General features: G+C 35.6%; 1 protein-coding gene across 4 annotated transcripts in view; it reads left to right on the top strand.

Annotated features, from left to right (window-relative positions):
- The window catches only part of PHTF2 (putative homeodomain transcription factor 2), a 129,084-nt gene that overhangs the window by 75,237 nt on the left and 26,934 nt on the right, over window positions 1–26,913 (top strand). For 3 of the 4 annotated variants that reach the window (XM_086696851.1, XM_086696850.1, XM_086696852.1), the window contains exons 4-9: window positions 4,346–4,415; window positions 4,982–5,140; window positions 12,089–12,254; window positions 13,187–13,351; window positions 23,355–23,541; window positions 25,295–25,450. In XM_086696851.1, the coding sequence (XP_086552977.1) occupies window positions 4,346–4,415; window positions 4,982–5,140; window positions 12,089–12,254; window positions 13,187–13,351; window positions 23,355–23,541; window positions 25,295–25,450 (903 nt within the window). Of the gene's footprint in view, window positions 1–4,345; window positions 4,416–4,981; window positions 5,141–12,088; window positions 12,255–13,186; window positions 13,352–23,354; window positions 23,542–25,294; window positions 25,451–26,913 lie in introns of those variants that run through there. The other variant, XM_086696853.1, reaches the window with a different exon arrangement.

The following is a 26,913-nucleotide window of genomic DNA, read 5'->3' as shown; positions in this document are numbered from 1 at the left end:
TTTAGAAACTTTGCTTAGGCAGCACTGAGTGTGATGGGAAATACTACAAGAGGAGCAGATTTAAAATTGTGCTTTAGAAATATCCAGGTGGTACTTGAGAGAGAGATTTGGGAGTCCTTGGTATGAATGTGTGTATATCTAGGAATGTGTATATGTATGCTATGTGTATTATATAACATATCATATAATACAGCTATAGGAGTGAGGGGATTTCCATTGGATGATGAGGGGAAAAGGCTGAGAATAGAACACAGGGAAACATCAACATGTAATAGGTAAAGAGGGAGATATAAGTGAAGAGTAAGAGATCCATGACACAATAGTCTGGCAAGACTATCAGGAAAAATGGGAATAGTCAAGCAAGTAATGAGCAGCATACAGGTTTAGTAAGATGCCTTGAAACCTCTTAAGCTGCTCAGTACAAATAACTACATTCCTCATTTTTAGAACTATTTTAATGCCTAAGCAGAGGTTAGGGTAAAGGAGGGTTACTTATTTATTCCTTTGTGCACTGACAGGATGAACTTGGAGAAGACTAAGAACTATAACTTTTTTTCTGGAATATGTCTCCCTTTAAAGATAGTACTTTGTAATTGTAATTGAAGAATTAAAAATGGTATTAAAACTTACTCTTGTTATTTTGAATTAAAGGGGCCAATTTGTTGGCAAGTCTAAAATATTCCATTCTTGCTAAACATTTTAGTGGAGGCAAATTGTTTGTAGTGTAAAATAATTTTGCATTTACTCTAAGGAAGGTAGAGAAATAGCTGCTGTGTATTAATATAATATTTGATTTAAAGCACCTGGTGCTTCAAAAACACTGTACGGAATGTGTTGAGTTTGTCCTCTGTAATCGATTGTCTCTCTGTCATGGCAGTGAGCAGCAACTAAAGAAACCAAAGAAAGCCATAAAAGTAAATTCTTTGGAAATGTTTATTTTTTTAATTGAGACCTTTAGTTGATATTGCCAAAGTTTTTTGTAAGTTGCAGATTATTTTTTTCTTAAACACTTTAGAAATTATAACTGAAAACTTACATTTTCTGATCACCTTAACCCAAATTTAAAAGTTAATGTGGAATTTCTTCCAGCTTTAGTGCTTACTAGAGTTTCAAAGCTTCAATAAAAAGAACCATGCTATTTAAAGTCATTATAGGGGAAAAACAGGATGGGGAAAACTAAATAGGATTTCTGGAAAGTGAAACTGATGGTTACGTCCTTTGGTGGAGTCTAAGTATTATAATAGTTCCATGCATGGGAAGTCTGCATCATTGAACAGAAGTACTTTCTAAATTTAAGCCGCTGTTTTAAGCTTTTTGGCTCAACATTATCTGTGTGTACTTACAGATTTAAAAAAATTCAAAACTTCATATAATTTGTGTCATTGCACCTTAGGAAGGTACTATGAGAGTTTAAGTATTTATTCAATAAAGAATATATTATTTGGATTCTTAGAGATTATATTTCTAATACTTAGTTGTTTCTACTTTCTAGTTTGATCAGTAAACTAGAAAATCTTATTAATTAATTTTAATAAAAAATATTAACATCTTTTATTTTAAACTAACTTGGTTTTTATTTTTTTGTTCATTTAAACTTTTGGTGGTCCATAATTATAGTTAGTACCTGAAAGCTATGCTATTTTGTTTGAATATAGTCTACTCTAAACCAATTAAAAATTTTTCCAACGTAAAATATCTACTTAATTAAAATCAGATTTTTTTGAATGCTCACCTGTGGGTGCTAATATCTTTTATTTTTGTAATTGAAATAATTAATGTTAGAAGATTTATCAGTGAAATTTTTCTTTGTTTTTCTTTTTTTTAACACTCTAAATAGTCTGATAGGTTACCTTGAAGGGGAGTTTTATCAAAACTGGCAATTATGCTATGATTCTACAATGTAGCTCAAAATAAATATTTTAATAAAATATAAAATAAGAAATGAACCACATAAAAAAGGTCAAGAAGAATGAATCTTGTGTTGTTGAAAAACAACATAATTGCATAAATCAAGATAATTTACTGTTCCTCTCAAAGGACTTTAAGTTCTTAAAACAATCTTTAGAAATTATAGGTACATAGCAGTAAATTAAGCTTCAGGTTTGCCATAAAACATTGGCAATAAGATTATTTTCAAATTATCAGGAAAAGAATATGTAAAAGAAGTAAATCAAAGTATGTTACCATTTTCAAATTTGTTGGCACTAATAAAGATTAAATCTCAAACTTTTTTCTACATCTAGTGCTCTATTAAAGAAATTTTGTTTTTCCATATGTGTATTGTTAGAATTGCTTTCCCAATTTGCAAAATGTTGGGAGTGATTTACAGTTCTGCTAGCCACTCGATCATGACGTTAGAATGGGAATACAGACGGAGTCAGTTCTCGTTATTTGCAGGAGTTTTGTTCTATAAAGTCACCACAAACACTGAACTAGCAGATACTGACCATTGCTTCATCTCTAGTCACAGCTCTTTTGTCAACCAATCAGTACTTATACTTGGTTTTTGTATGTTTCTGTTGAAAGGCATCTTATTTAATATATATTGTTGATTCACTAACACTGAACTCATGGCCAACGACAGTATGACTCATGTCCGAACAAAGCTTATGGAGCACACGTTTTCTCAGTGAGGCACCTCTCAGCCTTCTTATACTCACTTCAGCACTGTGCTTGAGGGCAATTTTAAACAACAAAAATACCAACAAGAAGCATAAAAAAAGCAAAAACCAGCACTTTGTGAAAACAGACTGTGAAAGGATGCATATTTACAGCATGAGAGCTGAAATAAGAAGGCAGATTGTTGCCTTGTTTGACTTCAGATGGGAATGTGCACATTGGGTGACTCAAATTTTTTGCCAGTCTTAACTTTGTGCATGTCTGCAAATGACTGCAAAAGCACAGCAAGTATTGATTTTGGGTTACAAATAAATTCTGTGAGCAGGTAAATCTGCAAATACAGAATCTATGAATATGAAGATTGACTATATATATAAAATTACCATGGCTGTGTCTTCAGTCCTGACTCTTTTGTTTTTGTACCTGCCAGTGGTTTTCAGCTTCACATGGACAACTATTCGAAGGGGTTCTAAGGTTAATTGCTTCTTGATTTCAGGGTACATTTTTGATTTAAACATCTCCATTAATTCTGAGCTCAAATAGTCTCCTTTTCTATGTTTCAGATGCAAACAGTACTTAACTAAATGATTACCTTACGGGTCATTGTTATTTGAATTAGGACCAAACAGAGAATTTACTACAAAGTTACCTGATTAACTGAATGAATAGTAAACAAATTACCTACACACTGTGTCATATCTCAGCGCTTGACTCCTAAAGAATTTAGTCTAAGCTCTTCCAATTCTTAACATCCCTTAAGTTATAAAGTGTGATTTTTTTTTTTTTCAGTGATTTTGATCTCTACCTCTGCTCCTGCTCCATACACTGATGGCAGAAACTTAATCTTAGTGTTCAGTAATTCTGGGTTTAAACTAATTCAATTCATGATTCCTGCTTTCCCTCCTCTTCTTCCTGGGCATGGCATCTAAGTTCTAAGGTGATTAGGTGGCATTGTGGTCTCATCGGTGGTTGGCATGTGAACGTAGTGGCGACCCTGAGATCTGCATCATCCTCTCCGGGTCTCAGCTAGTATCACCCCCACATGCTGGCATCTGCTGAGAAGTCTGCATCCCTGTCTGTCCCCAGCTTTGTGATCTTCTGCTTCCTGCAGCCACCCCCCCAACATCACACCTTGAGAGCTTTTCAGGGCCACTGCTCTCCCAGCCAGCCCCAGTATACTCTCCTGTGCAGATCTGGGGCCAACACAGTCTCCTGGACCGTCTCAGGCTTTACCTCCAAATTGAGTTCCGGTTGTGATAGTCTTTGTTTTAGAATTTTACTTTTAGTAATAAACAGACCTCACATGTTACACACATCCCTAAATGTATCCTTTTGGAAAGTAATAAAATTTATTACAATACTACAGTTATGTTCCAATTGTAACAAATATGTGATGTGTTATATTTTTGTCCAGTGTATTACTTACAGGGTTTTTTTAATTGAAATCTTTAGAATTTGATTATTTTCTGTTGTTCTGGATTTAAAAATATGTAAATTGAATTCTACTTTTTTATTGAGGTATAATTGACATAGGAGATTATATTACTTCTAAGTGTGCAACATAATGATTCAATATTATTATATATTGAGAAATATATGTATTGAGAAATGATACCACAATAAGTAGTTAACATCCATCCCCATACATATTTCCAAATATTTTTTTTCTTATGATGAGAACTTTAAGATCTACTCCCTTACCAATCCTACTTTTAATATATTATAGGGTTTAAGGAATAAACCAAAGAAAACAGCGCATGTGAAACCAGACCTCATAGATGTTGATCTTGTAAGAGGTGAGTCTTGAATAAATAACAGCTTAATGCAATTAGAAATTGACCCTGAAGAAACATTATTCAAAGTGGGTTAAGTATATATGTAGAGATAAAAGAAATGTGAGCCGAAATGAAGGTGGGAATAGTACAAGAAAGACGTAGTGGAAGTATTTAAATACCATTGACTAGTCTTTCTCCCCACTAAAGATCAGTCTAAGAAATAAAAGAAAAGCAGCTTGTGTTTGCCTAGCCAACTATATGGCTTGTTTATAAAAATTTAAGTGGTAATTTTTAATTTCTAATTGGAACTGACCTTTGAACATTGTCTTATATTTATAAAATATCTGGGAGAAATTCTGCTGTTATTTCAGTTAAAATGGTTTCTTTCAGAGTACCTAAGTTAATAAGATAGCACTAAGAATGTTTTTAAAAGTGCCTACCACCCAAAATTGGGCATTTCTCACTCATAGTATAGTGCAAACTAAAATTATACATGGTTTTCTCTGTCCTTCAAATGTTGAAATATTTTCTCTAAGGAAATTAAAGAATGATGCATGTATTTTGTCATTTTATTTGACTTTTTTCAGGGTCTGCATTTGCTAAGGCAAAACCTGAAAGTCCTTGGACTTCTCTGACTAGAAAGGGAATTGTTCGAGTTGTGTTTTTTCCCTTTTTCTTCCGGTGGTGGTTACAAGTAACATCAAAAGTCATCTTTTTCTGGCTTCTTGTCCTTTATCTTCTTCAAGGTATAGTTAAGTGATAGAAATTCATTTTGCTTTTAACTTTCAGAATGTTATGTTTTTAGGCTTACTAAGGCTTTTGAGAAAACATATACTAATTATATGGAGTATGAAGATACACATTTGTTGTGATATTTCATTTAATAAGACACAGCTGGTTTGGTGTTAAAAATGTTTGAGAAAACAGTTATGTTCCATTATAATTTTTATGAAAACTTGAATTTGCAAATGGCTAAAGAAAAACACAAATTGAGAGGAATTTAAAAATTAGAAAGTCTCTTCAAAATGTACATACATATCACATGTACCTACCACACCAGTCTTTTTTTTTTTTCTTAAGTTTATTTATTTTGAGAGAGGGAGAGTGTGTTTGCACATGGGCGCACAGTGGGGGAGGGGCAAAGAGAGAGGAAGACAGAGAATCCCAAGCAGACTCCATGCTGTCAGCCCAGATCGCCACATGGGGCTCAGTCTCACAAACAGGGAGATCATGACCTGAGTCAAAATCCAGAATCAGACGCTTTACCAACTCGGCCATCCAGGCGCTCCCACACCAGTCTTTTTTTATACAAGCTATGTGAGTTCGTTTTTCCTGTATCAGCTATAGTTTCTCTTTTCTTCTATCCACCATATTTGGAGACTGTCCTCATTCTGTATTGAGAGTCTGTTGCCAGGCAGTATTCTGAGTGCTTTTCAGAGTCTCACTTAATTCTAACAACCATGCAGTGAAGTGTTGGTACCAGTAGTTTGCCTAGCTTATAGAGATGGGACCCGAAGGACCTGAGGGCCCCAAGTCACACAGTCCCCAGGGGCAGTAGAATCCAGGTTCGAGTCTAAGCCATCTGACTACCAAGCCACATGCTTAACACAACTCCATTATGCTGCCTCCCAGCGCAGCAGTGCTCTGGTGCCCAGTCAGAGCAGCAGCGCACAAGGCATAATACGTGATGCTCTATAGAGTGTTTGGAGGCTTGAAGAAGACACCACTCACATCCCAGCACTGTAACAAAAGCAGTGGTTTTAATTCAGTGGGCACCCTTTCAGTCTTTTTAATGTCTTGCTTTTTTAAAAAGACATGATAGTAATCCTGAATGATTATTTAAATATGTTTCATCAACAAACTCTAAGTAAAAGATTAAGTATCTTATTTTTTTTTTCAGATAAGTATCTTCTAAGTAAATGAAAATACAATAAAGCCTTCAGACTTTTATTTAGGTAAAGTTGTTTCTTTTGAGCCAAGGTACATCATATATACCTAAAAGAGAGTGAACTATGAAGATTTTGTGATTTTTATCAATAGAGAGATTTGTGTGTTTTTCTGATTAAAGAAATGATAAATGTTAATTGAAGAAAATTTGGAAAATGTAGGAAAAAAATTTTAAAAACCTGCCTGTAATCTGCCCTTCAGTTTACTTTGTAACATTTTTTATGTAGTTTTAATTATTCTGTATAAACAATTGTATTTTTTTGCCTTATGTAATCACAAGTATCATAGTCTGTATATTTTTAAATTATTATACACTGTCCTACATCAGTATTGAGCATTTAAGCTTTTTGCTGTCTTTTGCTATTAGAATTACTGCTGAAGTGAATGTATTTGTGAAGTTTTTCTTATATTTTGAATTATTTTCCTATGATAAATTCCTAGAATGCCTGCAATGGGGTGTAATAACATGTCCAAGGATTTTCATATGCAATTTTTAATCACTTTCAAGAATTTGACCTTTATTGTTATTGTTAAGTAATGCTATTATATGATAGTTCTAACTGTATTTTTATCCGCTATTTTCTAGGTGTAGTGATCCCAATTTTTATTGAGTTACCATCTTGTGTTTGCTGTCCTCCCCAAAAGATTTAAGAGAACTTAATCTAAATGTAGCTATCTTCTAATGCTTTCTAGTTTACCTACAGGAGAAACCTTTATTCTAAAGTAGTCAGAAACTGTAATTGCTAATGAGAGTAATGAGTAATCAGTACCATTGATTGTAATCTCTGTGCATTGTGCTTTCTACTATTTGAAGGCAAGGAAGTTTCCATTGTAACTAGATGTTCACATGTTGTGTCTGAAATTCACTTACTGGCTTGCCAAAGTTAAATAAGAAACACAGGTTAGAACAGACATAAAGCAGATCTTTTTCAGTTCAGAACCAAAGTTTAACATTATAAGTGTTCATAAATGATAAACACTGAATATTCTCCTAGTAAAGCTTAAAGAAGTGACTTAACCCACTTCAAGTCACACAGCCAGTGACAAAGTGATGATATGACCCTTAATGACCCTCAAAAATCTGTTGGCACCTTAGAAACCCCTGTGCCTCCATTTTTTTTTTAATTAAAAGTTGTGTCCTCATTCTCTATCCCATCCTTATCTCCTGAAAGGTAGAAAGAATCACATGCAGTCAGATTTGGTTTTTTACAACTACGTATAGTTTTTCACTTCAGTTACATAAGTATCTCAACTGTGTATCCTCAACTACATTTATGCTTTTTGCTTATATCATTTCTCACCCAGATTTTTGCCAAGAGCCCTTATATCTTCTACCTTCTATTCATTTATTTATTTATTTACAGAGAGAGAGAGAGAGAGAGCACGAGCAGGGGAGAGGGGCAGAGAGAGATTTTTTTTTTTAAATTTTTATTTATTTTTGAGAGAGAAAGAGACAGAGTGTGAGTGGGGGAGGGGCAGAGAGAGAGGGAGACACAGAATCTGAAGCAGGTCCCAGGCTCTGAGCAGTCAACACACAGCCCGACACGGGGACCGAACCCACGAACTGTGAGATCATGATCTGAGCTGATGTTGGACATTCAACCGACTGAGCCACCCTTGCGCCCAAGAGAGAGGGAGAGAGAGAGAGAGCGAGAGAGAGAGAATCTTAAGCAGACTCCATGCTCATTAGGGAGCCTGACATGGGGCTCTATCCTACAACCCTGGGGTCATGACCTGAGTGGAAATCAAGAGTTGGACCCTCAACTGACTGAACCACCCAGGCAGCCCTGTCCATTTACCTTTTAAATTGCAAATCCAAACCAGCCACTTAAGGTCTAAATCTCCTTTTAGTTACCATTGCCTTCAAGGTGAAAGCCAAGTTTTTAGTCAATCCTTTGTTGAATCTTTCCCCAGGTTTAACCAGACTAAATTAGCTCTTTGCTGTTTCTTCAGCATTTTGTGGGTGTTTTTGTTTCTTTGTTTTTTTAATGTTCTCTGCCTTTGGACATACAACTGTCTTTGCTTGGGTAACCCTTTTTCCTTATAGTTACCTGGTCAGCAGCGTCTTCTTGTTCTCTCAGTTAGATTAGGCATCAGATGCCCCCTTCTTTGAGAATCCTTTCATAACCCCCCAATTTAGTTATAGGTCTTTCCTGTATATATTACAGCACTCTTTATAGGTACTGCTCGAGCTGCCATAACAAAATAGCACAGACTGTGTGGCTTAAGTGACAGAGATTTATTTTCTCACAGTTCTAGAGGCTAGAAGTCTTAAGATCAATGTGCCATCAGGTTGGTGTCTGGTGAGGTTTCTCTTACGGACTTGTAGATGGCTACCTTCTCACTTGTCCTCACATGGTCTTTCTTTTGTGTGTGAGCAGAGAAAGTTTTCTGGTGTCTCTCTTAGAAGTATACCAGCTCTATTGGATTAATGCTCCACGCTTACAACTTCATTCAACCTTTGCTCTATGCATTTGGCCATTTAGGGCTTCAACATATGAACAGGGCAGAGGGCACAATTCAGTCCATTACTGGTATCTTGTTTCTTTTTTTTTTTTTAATTTTTTTTAATGTTTATTTATTTGGGGGGGGGGGAGAGAGAGAGAGAGAGAGAGAGAGAGAGACTGACTACAAGCAGGGGAAGGGCAGAGAGGGAGACACAGAATCCGAAGCAGGCTCCAGGCTCTGAGCTGTCTCAGCTCAGATGTGGGGCTCGAACCCACGGATTGCGAGATCATGACCTGAGCCAAAGTTGGCCACTCAACCAACTTAGCCACTGAAGCGCCCCACTTGATTCTTTATATGTCCCCCTTTTCCTCTAAATTGAGGAGGGGCAGGGAAAGAGACTATGTCTTATTTGTCTTTCTACTCCCAGTGGCTAACATCTGTCACTAAGTCTCAAAGACTGACAGACCTAAAAATTGACCTTTAGATGGTTTTTTATTTCTAATGATTATCCCTAGAGTTCTGCTTGGCCAGTATGTGAATCTTTGGAACTTTTGTGCCTAATAAACATTTTGTCATAGTTGAGCTCTTGGAGGAATCTGTAGAAGTTCTGTCTAACAAAAATCTCCAGTAGTTCTGTCTAGTTCACAGGACTTCATTACATGATCGAAAAGTATAACTTAGCATTATGTAAGAGAAGTGAATGCTTTCTTCTTAACCCCTCACTTGAAGGGAAACAATAGGATGGAGGTGATACCAGAACTGTGGATACAGGAACCACTGTCTCAGGAACTGAGGCCATGGGAGGGACATGGACACTTAGGCACAGCCAGAAGAAAGAAAGAGGGATAAAGTTGGTTCCCAGCCCCACCAGAGAGGATGGTAGTCACAGGGCTGAAAGAATACAGATAAATAACCAGCAAGAGGTTATATAAAATCTGAAGTTCTTTAAGATGTTCTTCTTTGTGCCTGAAACTCTGAACCTCATAAGTAGCATTTGCATCCCCCTTCTTTTTATTTTTTATTTTATTTTTTTAATTTATTTGTTTAGTAGTCCCTACACCCAACCTCGGGCTCGAACTTATGACCAAGAGATCAAGAGTCACATGCTCTTCCAACTGAGCCAACTGGGCAGCCTGTGTCCCCCTTCTTTTTAAAGATAGTTAATTTAGTGATAGTGAATAGAAGTACTATCACTAATGTTAGATACACACTATGTAAGGAGCTTTTCAGAGTGTTTTACTTGAATTTCTAGTACCTATCTCCGATTTTATTTTACAAAAAAATAAATAAATAAACCAAGGCTCAGAAAGGTAAAGGGACTTAATAAGGGTCACATTAGAGTTCATATTAAAAACATCAAAAACTATACTTTTCAAAATTTGAGCTTTGTTATAAAACAACTAGACACTTTGAGTTAAATTCCAGGGTAGTTCATAAAGATGATTGGTATTTAAAAAAAAAAATTAAGTCTCTTTTTTCTTTTTAAAGAAACTTATTACTTAGGAGATTATAAAGCTGAAATTTGTTTTTATGGGACCTCTTTAAATATTAGGAGGTAAAGTGGTATGTTAAGCTTCCATCTTGGTGTGCTAGACCAGGATTCTTTCGGTTGCAGGTGGCAAAACCAAATGCAAACTAGCTTTTGCAAAAAGTGTTGTTTTTGTTTTTGTTTTTTTGCTGCTTATTATAAAAATTAAAAACAAAAACAAAAAAGGAAACTAGATAGACTGGTCAGTAACAATAGCCCGATGGCTGTATGTTCCAGTTTGCCTGGGACTGTGCAACCGTCCAAGTCTACTTGTGTTGTCCTGAGGCTTTTATTTCACAGCTCCTCTTTCACTCTCAAAAGAGTCCTGATTTACATGTTAAGTTGCATAGTCATTCAAAACAGCATATGCCCATCTCTTTGATTAAATAATCATTGATATTTTAGAATATTTACTTAATATAATTTGTTGAAGTAAATTATATACATCATGACATTTTACCCCAGTATACATCAACATGCATCTCTTCAAAATAGGCACATTACATGACATTACAACAATCACACCTAACAGAATGAGCAAAAATCTCCTAACTTTCAGATTCTCCAGTTGTTCCAAAACAGAATTAGAAACTCCTAGGCCCTTTATTAAAGCATTGCTGGATCTAGAGGCGCAGGTGATGTCTTTTTGTGTTGTTGATTCTGTTCTCATCATGCTGGTCTCATTCTTAAGAAGGCTTTTTTCTGAGTGGTGGCTGAGGTGGTATGGTAATTTTGTATTTCCATAGTAGTGCTTGTGATCTAGGAGAAAGGCCTTCTTTCAAGTACTTATATTAATCCCTGAAAAAGATTCTGATTGGCCCCACTTAGGCACATGCCCATCTTTTTATTTAAAAAAAACAAACAAACAATTTTTTTTAAGTGTTTATTTTTTAGAGAGAGACAGAGACAGAATGTGAGCGGGGGAGGAACAGAGAGAGAGGGAGACACAGAATCTGAAGCAGGCTTCAGCCTCTGAGCTGTCAGCACAGAGCCTGATGCAGGGGTTGAACCCATGAACCGTGGGATCATGACCTGAGCTGAAGTCAGACGCTCAACCAACTGAGCCATGCAGGTGCCCCGCCCATCTTTTTATTAATTCCTGTGCCCAGAATTAAGACTGTGGCAAGACTAGATTACATTTCTATCCCTGAAGTCAGAGAAATAAGACCATTTGATTGACAGATAAAAGGGGCAGACTCCCAAAAGGTAGACACTTTTATGTCTAGAAAGTATAAAGGATGCTGAGCAGGCAAAAGCAAGATTTCTTCTTCGTATGACAGTGCTTAGTATTGGTGAGTGTTTAGAGGTTTTCCTGAAAAATACACCCAAGTAAATTTATGTTACTATTTCTGAGTGGATAAACTTCTATTGAAAAGAAGCTCTTTATAGCCTTATTACACACATCATAGACTTACTTCCTTGTTTGGAAAACAAAGAAATAAGAGCACTAGAAGTTAGTGGTTCTTTTGATTGTGATCTTACTAGGAATGCCCTTAGATTTATATGCATCTGTTTTTCACTATAGCGTTAAAGTGTGTACTTTAGAGACTATGTTGGATGTTATCTTGTTCCAGGAGTTTATTACTGAATACTGTGGGTAGCCAGTGGCAAAGAAAAAATAGTCTGAAAGAGCTTGTCTGGAGTAACATCTTAAACTCATTTAAAATTAGAAAAATAATCTGCCAAGAAGCAGTGTTAGAACAATTTTTAAAGTTTTGAAGAAGTGACTATCAGATCTATAATTAAACATATTTTCTTTCCCTTTTTGTAGTTGCTGCAATAGTGTTATTCTGTTCCGCTTCTAGCCCACATAGCATACCTCTGACTGAAGTGATTGGGCCAGTATGGCTGATGCTGCTCCTGGGAACTGTGCATTGCCAGATTGTGTCAACAAGAACACCGAAACCTCCTCTGAGCACAGGGGGTAAAAGAAGGAGGTACTCTGTTATAAGTGATCTTTTTGTGTATGTCTGTAACTTGAATCTAAGATTGTTCTTGACTTGAATAAAATGTCATCTTGTAAAGTCACTCTTTCAAATAAAGCAGGGAGTTTCAGAGTAAACTGCCAGAAGATTTAGGTTGTGCATTTGCTTCAAGGCCATTGTGAGACCACATACCTACTTTTGTTGTTTTTGCTTTCTTTTCTGAAGCTCATCTGCAAGGCACCTAATATCATTGCAGGGAATATATTAGCTGGAATTGCTGATAATTCTCTCTGTTTACAAAATCTTGTACTTATACTTTGACAATAAGAGCCAAGAAAAAATTTCAGTCAAATTCTATTTATTAAATGCTACTTGAAGCTGTTTCATATTGCCCCTTGATTAAGTAAACGTAGCAAGTCTCACTGGCCACTCAGCACAATGGAGTTCTGTTTAAAGGGTCTTTTGGAGCAATTCCTCTTTTGAATATCGTTGCTAAGAGATTGTGACATTTGCAGTATGGGGATGTTGAGATTTAAGCCCTTTTTGTTTTGAAAAGATAATACCTTCATTAGATAAATAGCATTATTGATCAGTTAGATTATAATTCTTTCCAATCTAAATTTTCTTCTTTCTTCTTCCTTCTTCTGCAGATAAGTGGCATTCAAGTAGGGAAGAAATGCTTTTGTAAAAATCTGTCCAGTGTTATCCTTACAACCTAATGTCCACTGACCTGTCATTAAGAGCAAGAAACAATACCTAACACTTATAGAAATTGTTCTCGAATATGTACCTTAACATTTGGATTAACTTCTATCCAGTTTATTTGAATTTTATTGTGTATTGAAGTTCCTGTGTTTATGTTTTATCAAAATTTTGAATGTACTGCCAAGAAAGTGGTTGTTAAAATTTTAAAGTTAATCGGCTCTTAACCTCTTCTGATGAAGGAAATTAAGAAAAGCAGCCCATTTGGAAGTACATAGGGAAGGAGATGGTTCTAGTACCACAGACAACACGCAGGAGGGAGCAGTTCAGAGCCACGGAACCAGCACCTCTTATGGCGTCGGCGCTGTCTTCAGAGACCTCTGGCACGCGGCTTTCTTTTTATCAGGGTTTGTATTTATTCAAGGCTTTGTATGGCATAGAGATGCACTATCCCTTTTCTGGGACTTCAGTCTCAGTTAATGATTATTAATGACTTTAAATATGACAGTTCTGGGGGGTGCCTGGGTGGCTCAGTTGGTTAAGCATCTGACTCTTGACTTCGGCTCAGGTCATGATCTCACAGTTCGTGAGTCAAGCCCCACTTTAGGCTCAGTTGAGACCCTGGAACCTGCCCGCTTCAGATTCTATGTCTCCCTTTCTCTCTGCTCCTCCCACATTCATGCTCTTTCTCTCTCTCTCTCAAAAATAAACATTTTAAAAAATTAAGAAAGAGAGAAAGAGAGAGAGAAAGAAAGGAAAGGAAGGAAGGAAGGAAAGAAGGAAAGGAAGAAAGGAAGTAAGGAAGGAGAGGAGAGAGAGAGAGGGAAAGAGAGAGAGAAAGGAAGGAAGGAAGGAAGGAAGGAAGGAAGGAAGACACAAAGACACAATATTATAATTGGGCACCTGGGTGGCTCAGTTGGTGCCACTTCGGCTCAGGTTATGATCTCGTAGTTTGTGATTTCGAGCCCTGTGTCAGGCTCTGTGCTGAAGAGCTCAGAGCTTGAACCCTGCCTTGGATTTTGTGTCTCCCTCTCTCTCTGCCCCTGCCCTGCTCAGAGTCTGTCTTTCTTTCTCTTTCTCTCAAAAATAAATAAACATTTAAAAAATTTTTTTAAAAAATGGCAGTTCTGGTATGGATTTTGTTTTGATAAATTATAATGCTACAGATGATGGAAAAACAGAGACCATAAAGTTTACTTTGGGATATGTGTAAATACATCTATATGAGAATGAGTATATACCATCACAGTATGTTTAGTTGGGATTTCTTGATTTTGGTTTATTTAATGATTTTTCAAATACTGTTTGACTTCTATTGAATTGGTCATTTTATTTTTATCAGCACTATTAGTCAAAGTGACTATTAATGCCATGTGAGTTGTACATTTTTCTTTAATCCCTGCTTCAATTATGTAAAATTATCTGAAATAAAACATATAGGCATTATTATTTAAAATAATAAGATGTATACCATAGCATGAAATTCTGGTTTTATACATTGGGCTTTTTGTATAGTTTGTATCACAGCAAAGATTTACCAAATAGGGAAATATAATTACAGCAAACTTCAAAAATAAACCTAATTCAATCTTGTATTGTCATTTTTAATGGTTGATTCAAAACATGTAAGGGTTATATTAATAGTTTACATAGACATAATAAGTTTGAAAAAAGTTAAAAAGCTATGATCAAAACACAGAATTGATAAAACTTGCCAAGTTAATAAATCAAGGGATACTGCACATAACTATTTTTGAGCACTTTTGTTAACTCTTCCACTAGTATCATTGTTTCATCAACTTGTGATTGTGCTCTTAATGATAAAGTTTATCATACGTTACACAATTAAGCCATGGTATCCTGGGAGTATTTTCAAGTGCTTGTAATTTTGAGGGAAATTGTACCAAAGCCTAAGTTTGAAGTAACATGAAATTAAGTTGGATCCCCTGACCATTCCAACCACCTGTTCTTTGTCCAGAAAAGATACAGGCTTTGGTTTTATTTTGAATTTGAATTTCATTGTCTTTGTTAGTTTTTTGTTGTTGTTGTTTGTTTTTTAATAAATAGCTGTCCTTTCCAACAGTAGGATGTGAAAGTTTTATCACTGTGAAGTCAGTTTCTTAAGACCTTCTGATGAGCACTTATAAATAGCATAGTATATATGTTTTGCTTTTGGGGAATCATTTAGTTGTTTGGGTTGTCCAAAACTAAAATTGTATTACATAGTATTCAAAATCCCCCTAGATCAATAGGTTAGTGCCTTTGGAATTCTACCATGTTTCTCTAGTCAAATGAGATTCAGACTTCAATTTTCTTCCTTTTGGACTATAGAATGACCTTGACTACCAGTCACTGATATTATAATGGCTAAATCCCTTTGGATTTATTTCTTTAAAATGACAACTTTGTAATCTAAATGTTTTTAAAGATGTACTATTTTAATCTGTCTGATTTTGGAACGGGTTTGTTAGCATATGAATGAGAGTGTTTTAAATATTAGGTACAAAAAGATCTTAAGAAAAATGTTAATTTTGGAAGTTCTAAACTGAGTTCTGAAATCTTGATGATGTCTTGTTCTTTCAAGCTTTGATAAATCAGAAAGGCCTTAAAGTGAAATACCAACTGAGACTTAAAATTGTTTCTGGTGATAATAAATTGAAAAGCTAGATACCTCCATTAAGGTGTCTGAATTAACATAACTAGGAAAATAAATGTATGACCACACAAATGTTTAAGCTTCATGTAGAGTGTCTGTTGGTTTTGTAGATGTTAGGATGAAAACTACTGTTTATTTTTATGTCCTGAATTTGTAAGTTGGGAAGGCCCTATTTATCATTTCTAAGTACATTTCATTTTCAGGATAAAACAATTTTTTAGATAAGGCATAATATTTCTCATTTGAAAAAAAATTAGGAATTATTGTAAAAGAATTCCATGAACCTAAGAAAACAAAGCCAAAGAAAGTAGCAATTTAAAAAGATATAGAAATCAACCATATTTCCTAAGTATTTAGTACTTTAATTTCAAAGAATTATAGTCATAAATTAGCATAATTATAAGTTTTATTAAGAATATTGAATAGGAAGGATTACATCTAGCTAGTATATCTCTTCAGCATAATACCTTCTTCAGAATTCAGATACTAAGGTTTCTTACCTGTCCTTTAATTTACTATCACAATATCACTGAAAAACAGTCAATATAAATTGACTTGGTGGATGAGAGACAGATGCCAGAGTAAAACTGGTCATATGTTAATTCAGATGGCTGACCTCCATATTGACTATTTTTAACACCTAAAGATTTAATAAATTTATTTTTTTCACATAATGTAGTATACTGCATAATGAATTAAAGTGGTATGCAGTCCCACCATAAATTTTTGGTATAAGGATTAAAATTTTATTTTATTTTTTTTTATTTTTTTTTTTTTTTAACGTTTATTTATTTTTTTGGGACAGAGAGAGACAGAGCATGAACGGGGGAGGGGCAGAGAGAGAGGGAGACACAGAATCGGAAACAGGCTCCAGGCTCTGAGCCATCAGCCCAGAGCCCGACGCGGGGCTCGAACTCACGGACCGCGAGATCGTGACCTGGCTGAAGTCGGACGCTTAACCGACTGCGCCACCCAGGCGCCCCTAAAATTTTATTTTTAATTTAAGTCATTTAAGCTATGAACTGGGTGAAGCATGTCTTCCACAGACAAGGATGAAGACCATGTAAATATCAGTATATCACAGATTTTTCAAAAATATCTTAGGCCAAGGGCGCCTGGGTGGCTCAGTCAGTTAAGTGTTCAACTTCGGCTCAGGTCATGATCTCGCAGTTCGTGAGTTCAAGCCCTACATCGGGCTCTGTGCTGAAAGCTCAGAGCCTGGAGCCTGCTTTGGATTCTGTGTCTCCCTTTCTCTCTTCCCCTCCCCTGCTCTTGCTCTGTCTCTCCCTCTCTCTCAAAAAGTGAATAAATGTTAAAAATTTTTTTCTATATCTTAGGTCACAGTTAGATTAATTCATTAAGCTCTGCTAGAGCCACTCTGTTTTGGAGTAGTCCTAGAAAAATTACAGGTACCATACATAAACCTGGTACATAATACATAATTTGGTACACACCTCTCAAATTTGCATGTTACAAAGGATACCTAGGGAAACAGGGGCCCAAAAGTCTTTGAAGGGCTATGTTAGCATGTCATCAAGGTGTATGCATAGCTGTGCACACAGTACAGGTAATATGTAGGCTTCTGTGTCATTTTCTAATGTCTGAGATTTTATGCATTCTGTCTCTCTATCTTCCTTTCCCTCTGGATTCTTAACCTTGTAGAAATGACAGCAGGACTAGAAATTTCATACCATGTTCTAGAATAAGAGTTATTTGCTACTGTTAACTTTCCCGAAACATAGGAACATCTCTCGAATATCCTTTAGTACTGGAAGGATAATCTTCAGTTGGGTCTATTTATATACCTCTAAATGTTTTCCAGGGCACCAACAAACATTTCCAACTTTTTTTCCCCCTATAGCAGTACAGAGTACCATGAATGTTATGATTACCTGATGAGGTTTTTCAAATAGAAACACACTGGTTTTCATGTTTGGTACAGTAGATCTGAAATTTCATAAGCTAGTAAATTCTTTAAAAGTTGTGTTACATTTTTGGTTAAAGTTTTCAGTGTTGAAAAACGCAGCCAGTTTCATGATTTATTTATGGCATAGGCTGTACATTTATTTGCATTTTTTCAGACGAGACCAAAATCATCATTCATCTCACAAAGGAACTAAGCTAATTATACTGCTTACATTTTTGAAAGTCATTTCCTCCTCAGAGTATTTTTGACATAGAGTTATCCTTCTTGACTTGTCAAGCATAAGACTTTTAAAACAATTCTACACAGGTCATGCCATTCAAAGATTAATGTAGTAGGCTAGTTACAAAATTAACTATAAAGTAATAAAACATGGTAAGCCTTGACCATGGCAGTGGAATTGCACATTGTTTCTTTGCAAATGCTTTTTGTTCAAAATCCAACGCATGAAATACTGTTTCTACCACAGAAATAACTAAGAGCAGTATGGCCTAGTATGTCTCCTGTTTTCACCACACTGCTAACCTCATTGCCCACATGCCTGTGACTCATGGTATTTGGGTTGATCTAAGAAAAAAATTGTTAACTCTGGTTTTTACCAAGTTAATGTATTATATGCATTAAATGTAGCTGTCAAAAGGTAGATTTTTTTTGTGGATAATATGAAAAAGGTACCATTTATTTCTATACTACAGTACTTTAATTCCTAATACCAGCTTTTTTTGTACTGTGTGTTTTATTTTTGGTAGAGAATGATGATTTAGATACATATGTTTGTTTTAAAATCAAAATGCTATTCACTTACTTTTATTTTTGTACATATTTTAAAGTTGACTTGAATGAAGTACCCATCCCTTTAAAAAATAGTCTAAGTAGAATTTTACAATATTAGTATTTTAAATATATCTCTCAGTCCTACTCCCTTTCTCTAGTATCTTTACTCCCTAAAACAATGGAATGTGGTAAGAAAGCATCTCAGTCTTGGTAACCTGTGTTCCTTTTGAGAAACTAATATTTTTCTCTGAGGTTCTTACTTTCAGCTCTTAATGGCACTATGAACAACACAGCAGTCAGTGGTGGAACTAAACATCACCTGGAGCAGCCAGTTTTTGACCCTCTTTACCTCCATTAATTGGAATTTAGCTTTCCTACTCTCTCTTTCCTTTCCGCATTTTTGTGATGCTCAAACCCAAAGAATACCCTAATCAGGGTACAAATCAGCTTATACTTTTTAAAAGATATGATTTTATTTTGAAACAATTTCAAACTTCTAGAAGAGTTGAGAGAACAGCACAAAGAACTCCCATATATCTTTCACCCAGAGACCCCATTTAAATTCTGATGGTCTCTGTTTAATAGCTTTGTTCCTTCCGGCAGAAGCTCTAATCTGGGTCATGTCTCTCTAGTCTCCTTCAGTCTGGAACAGACATCAGTCTTTCCTCAACTTTCACGTTTTTAACGTTTCTGAAGACTTACAAGGAAGTCATTTTGTACAAAGTCACTTAATTTAGGTTTTGCCTCTGGTTGGGATCTGACTCCAAATGACCTGTGAGTGCCAAATATGTGTATCTTTTCCTAACTCCAAGGTCAGCATTATCAGTTGGTTGGTACTTGAAACTGGCCATGGTGGGATTACTTACACCATGGAAATCAGGAAACACTACAAACAAGGACTGTAGAGCTGGTTGTTTAACATTTAGCAGCATAATACTGAGTTAGTAGTGTGATGTTTCTTCATGATTAAACCCAAGTTATGCATTTTTGGCAGGAATATCAGAGAAGTGATACTTAGTTCTTATTGCATCCTATCAGATGGAAAACAAAGTAAATTTGTTCCTTTACTGCTGATATTGACGTTAATCACTTAATATAATATCTACCAGATTTCTCCATTGTATATTTACTTTTCCCTTTATAATCAACAAATCTCCTGTGTGGAGACACATGAAGATTATAAAAATAACTTCTTTCTCATCCCACCTTCACCTTCTAGTTTTAGCATCTATTTGATGATTATTGCCTGAATTATGGTGGTTGCCAAATGGTGATTTTTCTTTCTCTGTCATTTCTTCTGCATTTATTAGTTGACATTCTGCTTTAAGGATAAGCTTTCCCTTATTTATTCCTAGATTTTCATTTTATTCAATTGGTTAATGTCATTATTCATTTTGATGATCAGATTGGCCTAAATTTGGCCAGTGGAGCCCCTTTGAGCAGTTTGTCTTTTTGATATTTCCCTATCATTCCTTGATCACTTTCTTACTTTCTAGAACAACAAAATGTTTTAGGTTCAGCTTGTACTTCCTCTGTCTCAGCCCTGGAGTCATCCATTTCTTCGAGGAGGGTGGTATATAGAAAGCAAGATCTGAGTTCTAAAAGTGCTCATTGCTGTTGTGGTGTTCAAACTCCCAGACCTTCTTAGTGGGCAGAGCTGGAAAGTGCTGTGTGTGTGTGTGTGTGCGTGTATCCCTCTACTTTTATTTCTATATTTAGATGTATTATAAACCATGACTTTGCAATGATAGCTCCAATTCAAATATGGTACCTCAAAGTTCATTTTTTCTTTATATTCACATGTTCCTTCTCTATCACTGAAAAATCTGATTCCCATTGTCCTCAGTATACTTATTTATTCAGTTAGTCTCCATTTGTAGCCCATTCCCAAAACCCCATTGAGCTACACCTGACACCTTGCCCCAGAATTGTCCTTGAATGGGGTGCTGTTATTGGCTGCCACCGGTCTGCCCTGCTGCCCCACTGCAGCACTTCTCAAGCAAGAGCCCTTACTACCAGCCACTGCCAAGCTGCCTCAGTTTGTATTTTGAGCTACTTTGTAAACTCTGAGGGTGGTACTTATATTTGCTATTTTCTTTGTCCTTTCAGCTTGGTTTGCAACTTCTCTGCATTTAGTTTGTGAGAAACATCAGAAAGCTGCTATAGCTTAGTAACTTACTGTTGATGTCTCCTGAGGGTGTTCCATGTACTTTGAGGAGATAGTGGGGAAAGAAACAACCCAGAGAAGATTGGAAGTAGAGATAAAGAAGAGAGGAAGGGAGATAGCAGAAAGGTATGTGGAATGGGTTACTGCTAGTACTTCCATCCTCCCCTCCACCAAGAGTACATTCCCCTCAGAAAAATCCCAGAGGCAGCAGTTACTACTGATTCAAAGCCCTTTTCACTAGGCCTTTATCTTTTTGCCCTTTAGGGTTCTGGTTCACTCTGCAGGTTTTCAGCTATTTTTTCTACTTTGACTATAGGCCTCCAGGCCTGTGTTTTCAACTGCCTAGTGATCTTTCTAAGGATGTTCCTAGGCCCTTGAGGGCCAGCATTTCCATCTTCTAAGATAAATTTCTCCTCTTGCATATCCTGTCTGATTAATAGTTCTACCAATTTTCCAGTCTTCTTTCTTCCCATTCATCTCCTTTTCCCCCTGTTTTTCCACCCCAGTGTAATTTCTAAGAACCTTCATAGATCCCTTTCCAGCACACTGGTCTAGCTTTTCAATTCTCACATTTTTGAGATATCAAGACTGTATTTCCCTAGGTCTTTTTCTATATCCACATGTTGCGCAGTGTTTAAGGGAGAGATGTGAAGGGAACAATTAATAACTGATGATTTTATCACTTTATTCCTGAGGCAGAGAGGGTCACACATTTTTCTCTGCGTCTTTTATCTTCTGTTTTGCCCTTTCTCCTCTCTACTTTAATCCATTTTCCTCCTTCCCTCTGTAACTCTTAAGTGATCTTTGTTCGATGGTTCATTCCCTTGGTCTCTCCATCTCTTAGGGTCATATAGAAAGAAAAGGGTCAGGAGATTGGGCTTCTGAGTCTTGCAACTCTATGGAGATATGTTCTGAATGACTAGAAGGCATCAGACATCTGCGAAGCTTATGGGAAGTGTGGTCTGTACCATTTAGTAACCTTGCAGGAGAAGATCAGGAAGAAGAGAGGCCTGTTTGTATAAAACAAAAGCTTTTTAGGCTTTGGTGAGTGTGTTAAGAAATCCTATCAGCAATTTCCCCAAGAGGAGGCACTTGGAGGTAGTGTGGAGAATATAGTTACCTTCATAGCCAGAAGGTCTGTATTCTAGTGCTGGCTTTGCCTCTAACTAGTTCTGTCACCTTATATAAGTTACTTAGATTACTTAGATCTCTTTATATCTCTGATCCATTGTTTCCAAAATGAGCATTTAGAATAGGTGAGTTCTAAGGTCCTACAAAGTTCTAAAAGATTCCAATATGACTGAGTTAACTATAGTATTAAAGATATGTTTTTTGTGTGCATTTTTAAAAACTTTTGTTTTAAAAAGTTTTGAGAAATTTAAAAAATTTTTGTTTTTTGGCCTTTAAAAAAGCAATATAATTTTTTTCCTGCAAATCTGATACTCTGCAGAAAATTCAAGGGGATTTATTTAAATAAAGTTAAATGCAATTGCTTTTTAATAATACAGGTTTAATAATTTAGGCTTAATCTGCATTGAGCACATTTTAATTTTGTGTGGGACTTCCACTATATTTCTGCTATTTCTTTTGGATAGCTATTCTTTCACCCTCTGTAGTCTCTGAGAGTTTCTGAAAAAGACTCCTCAAGCATTGGCCTGTTAATCAAAAAGTCTTGTTTATTATTTTACATGTTGTATTTTATGTATTGAAAATAATTAAATTCCTATAAGTGAAGAATTTCAGTGGTAGCCTTTAGGTAATTAATGGCTACATGATGCTAATATTTTTTCCAGAGTATTTCTAGTGGGTGAAAGAGGTTACTTCTTTATTTTCTTTGCGTTGTTCATGTCTACTTCTTCCATTATTTATATTTCTTTCTAATTTTTTTAAATGTTTACTTTTGAGAGAGAGAGAGAGAGAGAAAGAGAGCAGAGGGAGGGGCAGAGAGAGAGAGGGAGACACAGAATCTGAAACAGGCTCCAGGCTCTGAGCTGTCAGCACAGAGCCCGATGCGGGGCTCTAACTTGTGAACTGCAAGATCATGACCTGAGCCGAAGTCAGATGCTTAACTGACTGAGCCACCCAGGCGCCCAGAAACTTGTATTAAAAAGTTTTCCCTTTCTTCACATATTTTTATGCTACAAAAGGTCATACGGCTTCTTTGTATACTACAATGAATTTATCAGAGATATTTATTTATATATACTAATAGTAAAGTATTGGGGTAAGCAAAAGTATTAAAACCAAGATAAAACACCAGTCACCATTTAATAATTATAGAAACAGTTTTTTTGTTTTTTGTTTTTAAGTTTATTTTTTGAGAGAGAGCACATGCACTCGCAAGTTGGGGAGGGGCAGAGAGAGAAGGAGAGAGAGAATCCCAAGCAGTCTCCGTGCTGTCGGTGCAAAGCCCAACTTGGGGCTCAATCTCACAACCCTGAGATCATGACCTGAGCTGAAATCAAGAGTCGACACTTAACTAACTGAACCACCCAAGCACCCTTAGAAACAGTTTTTAAATAAAACTTTAAAATATATTATTAACTGTAATAAAAAGGGCAAAATTTTGATCATAGATTTTTCACAAAGACCAAGTGATTTTAATCAAGAATCATTTGATAAGTTAGGGCATGTCTCTTAGAATTGATATTTGTTAAGACCTCAAAACCAATCAAGTAAGCTAAATTAGGACATTGATTGACAATTATTGACTTACTTTTTATGATAGGTATTCTATTTCTAAATTATTTATTGTAAAAAATAAGATAGCCATTAAAATTCTGAAAAATAACTACCAGATTTAATTTTTAACAGAGCATAATTTCTATCAGTAACCCATGAAAATAAGCTAGGTCTACATAACATGCTTCTGCAATTTCTTCTTTTTAGATCAAAGAAAGCGAAGAATTCAATTGATAAATCAACTGAGACTGACAATGGCTATGTATCCCTTGAAGGGAAAAAAACTGTTAAAAGCAGTGAGGAGGGAATACAAAGCCATGAACCTCAGTGTGAAACTGTTGGACCAGAAGAGACAACATGGCACACAGGAACACTGAGGAACATTTCCAGCAAAGTAAGTGTGATTTTTAAAATTGTTTGTTTGTGTGATCTTTTATCAGCTGATGGAAAGTGATTTAGACATCGGAATCACCTTTGAAGTATGTATTTTTTCCAGAATTTATTCTGTAGCCTTTACAAATCACACTGATAAAGCTGAAAATAAAGTTATTTGATTAAATTTGATTGCTAGTGTAATTTGGTACCTTCTGAATTGATTGATGGCTCCAATTTTTCCAAAATGTTAAAGCACTTGGGGTTGCCTCGGTGGCTCAGTCGGTTGGGCGTCTGACTTCAGCTCAGGTCATGATCTCACAGTCCGTGAGTTCGAGCCCTGCGTTGGGCTCTGTGCTGACAGCTCAGAGCCTGGAGCCTGTTTCAGATTCTGTGTCTCCCTCTCTCTCTGCCCCTCCCCTGCTCATGTCCTGTCTCTGTCTCAAAAATAAATTAAAAAACATTAAAAAAAAATTTAAATGTTAAAGCACTTTATAATTTATAACTGATGTTTGTTAAACCTACCTTCTCTTTCCTCGTTTCTCTGTGTGTGTGAGAATTTGTTTTGAATGGAACATTTAAATTTTAGAAACTGAACTAGGAATGTGGCTTTCCATCCATGTTCTCCATAAGAAAATATTACCTGTTTTTCATTTCATTACCTTTGGTGTCAGCACATTTGTTCTGTTTTGTTTTGTTTCGTTTTGTTTTGTTTTTAATTTGAAAAAAAATTCTTATTGATGACATTTGTTAAGGATAGCAATTGTTTACTTTTCCAAAATAATAAAGAAATCCAGCATTTACTGTAACAAAGCCTATTGTAATATTATATATCTCTTTGTTTCTTTCAGTTTTTTTTGTTAAGTAATTTTTTCTTTAAAAAACTGTTACAATAAAACAGTATGGCCAAATTAAGAGATGTTTGCTTCTGTTACATATAGAATGTGAGCATGAACATTTATGTTGGTTCTTTGGGTTTGAGTGAAATATGTGTTACCACTTGACAATACATGTATTTTCAGTACCAGTAGCATACAATAAATACCATGGGGTGCAGTGAAATAGAGTCCCTTACTCTGATTTTAGATTTTGGAAGCATTTAGCTCTTTAATACTGTGAGCTTCACATCACTATCATCATTCACCAGATAAGTTTTTAGTCCTACCGCTTTCAAACACATTTTTAGCTATGTATTACCTACTAAAGTTATATGAGTTTATTGAGAAAATCAAAACTAAAGCTCTGGAGTCTCCCAGTTTCAGAATTTCCAAATTCTGGATGTCTCTTACAAATTGGTATGGACATAACGTTGTCTGTCTGATATGCACATACATACAACTGCCATTCACTTCCCCCTGCCTCATAAGCCATTATTAAACCAGTAATGGGCTTATAACTGACCGCATTTTGGGTTTGTAGAAATAGTATAATAAGTTCATCTCGGTTTTCTCAGTTCCTTTTAAAAAAATGGTCTCTGTTCTTCTTTTATCCTATTTTATATTTCTTAATTTTCGAATCTATTTCTCATCCTTTTGTGAGCAGAAATTTTATAGGACAGTATTTGACAAATAGCTGTTGAATTACTCTTAAAATTGAAATAACAGTATAGTCACTAACTTAAGACATTTTTAAAGAAAATCAGGTAATACTAATCAATCACTTTGAGGTTTTTGAAGACATATGTGTATGTATGTATAATTTAAACTCTTACAGTTTTAAAGTAACAAATTCAGTCATAAACTACCAATAAGTCTCTTCCTGTACTCTCAACGTAGGATACTCAAAGGACAATAACAAATATTTCTGATGAAGTCTCCAGTGAAGAAGGCCCTGAAACAGGATATCCATTACGCCGTCATGTGGACAGGACTTCTGAGAGCATTCTTCGAAACAGAAAATCACACCATTATAAGAAACATTACCCTAATGAGGTATATATTTTGTCCTTATGTATATGTATACATACTTACTTATATGTTACTAACTTACAGCTTCTTTTAACAATTGAATAAAATTACTGAAATAAATATATCCCATCAGTATGAATACCTTGTTATATGACCTGGGTTTATAGAGTAGCAGTTTTGGATTTGTGTATTCCACACATAGATAGATAGCTACACATTTGTTTTCATTTTGTGCATTTTCTCCAAAGACTCTCATACATTCAGTTCATTGTTTGCTTTTAAAGACAACCATCCTAGAGAGAGAATCTGTGAACGCCTGTGTTAGTCTTTTTCACAGTATGAAAGGCTTTATAGCTTCTTGATTATAGTAGAGTTATCATTCCAAATGACTTTCATGTTACTATTACTAGTTATTGAGTTTCCTATAGTATAAAATTCAATTATTTTTTCTTCTTTGATTCTTTCTTTATTAATATTTGGTTTTCTCTAAACCCTTTTCCAACTTTTTCACATCTCTTGAAACTATTTAAATAGAAAAAGAATTTCATTCAATTGTATTTTTAGTTTTTATTCTAAGGACAGAAGACTTCATTACCTGACTTCAAGGCAGTTGTCACTTGTGTCACTTTTTGATAAACATTGCCTTCTCCTCTTTTTAGACTATGTTAGAATTTTTTCCTGGATGATTTAGGGCTATACTTTTGAAAAATAATATATTATGCTTGCTGTGAGTGTGAATACCTTGATTGTTTTAAGCTTAGAAGAGTTACTTGTTTGTACATTCTTCTCTGTGGTTGTAGCTCTGTTTAATCTTGCTGGTGACTGTGGCTATGTTTCTTCTCTCAGTGGCTGCCTTTAGGCAGACACTAATGCCAGTGTGTCTGCTCACCTGGATCACCTGTTCACCTGGATCATCTGATATACTTGTGAAATTCAGTCTCGTTAATTTCTCAGTGTTACACTAGGTATCGTTAGAAGTCAGTTGGTACTAGAAGGGATTTCAGGACCTCTTACAGAAAGAGGTCTCCACTCTCTAAGAGAATAAATTATTTGGCTTTGGAGGTACTGTTTTCACCCCATAATCTTTGCTCTTCTTGATTTGCAGCTATATTTTGAACTATTGAGATTCTTGAAGGGCAGAACAATATTCTACTGATCTTAACTTTTAAATAAATATGTTGCTTAAAATCTTCCAGGTTTCAGGTTAAATAAGGCTGATAAGTAGCAAATCGGCATTGATTGTTTTCAATCTTTGTTTAATGATGTAAAAGATTACCTAAAAATAAAATCTTGTCTTCAGATTCTTTATCTGTAAAGTGAGGAGCTTTAGACTAGAACATATTTTAAAAACTGCATTTCAGGGGCACTGGGATGGCTCAGTCGGTTGAGCATCTGACTTTGGCTCAGGTCATGATCTTCCAGTTCATGAATTTGAGCTCAGCATTGGACTCTGCTGTTAGCATGGAGCCAGCTTCAGATCCTCTGTC

This window comes from Puma concolor, chromosome A2 (genome assembly GCF_028749965.1).
Source record: "Puma concolor isolate L17-30 chromosome A2, mPumCon1.1.hap2, whole genome shotgun sequence".
In the NCBI taxonomy this organism is placed as follows: Eukaryota; Metazoa; Chordata; class Mammalia; order Carnivora; family Felidae; genus Puma; species Puma concolor.
Note: the sequence above shows the minus strand (reverse complement) of the source record. Positions and strands in the feature narration are given on the sequence as shown.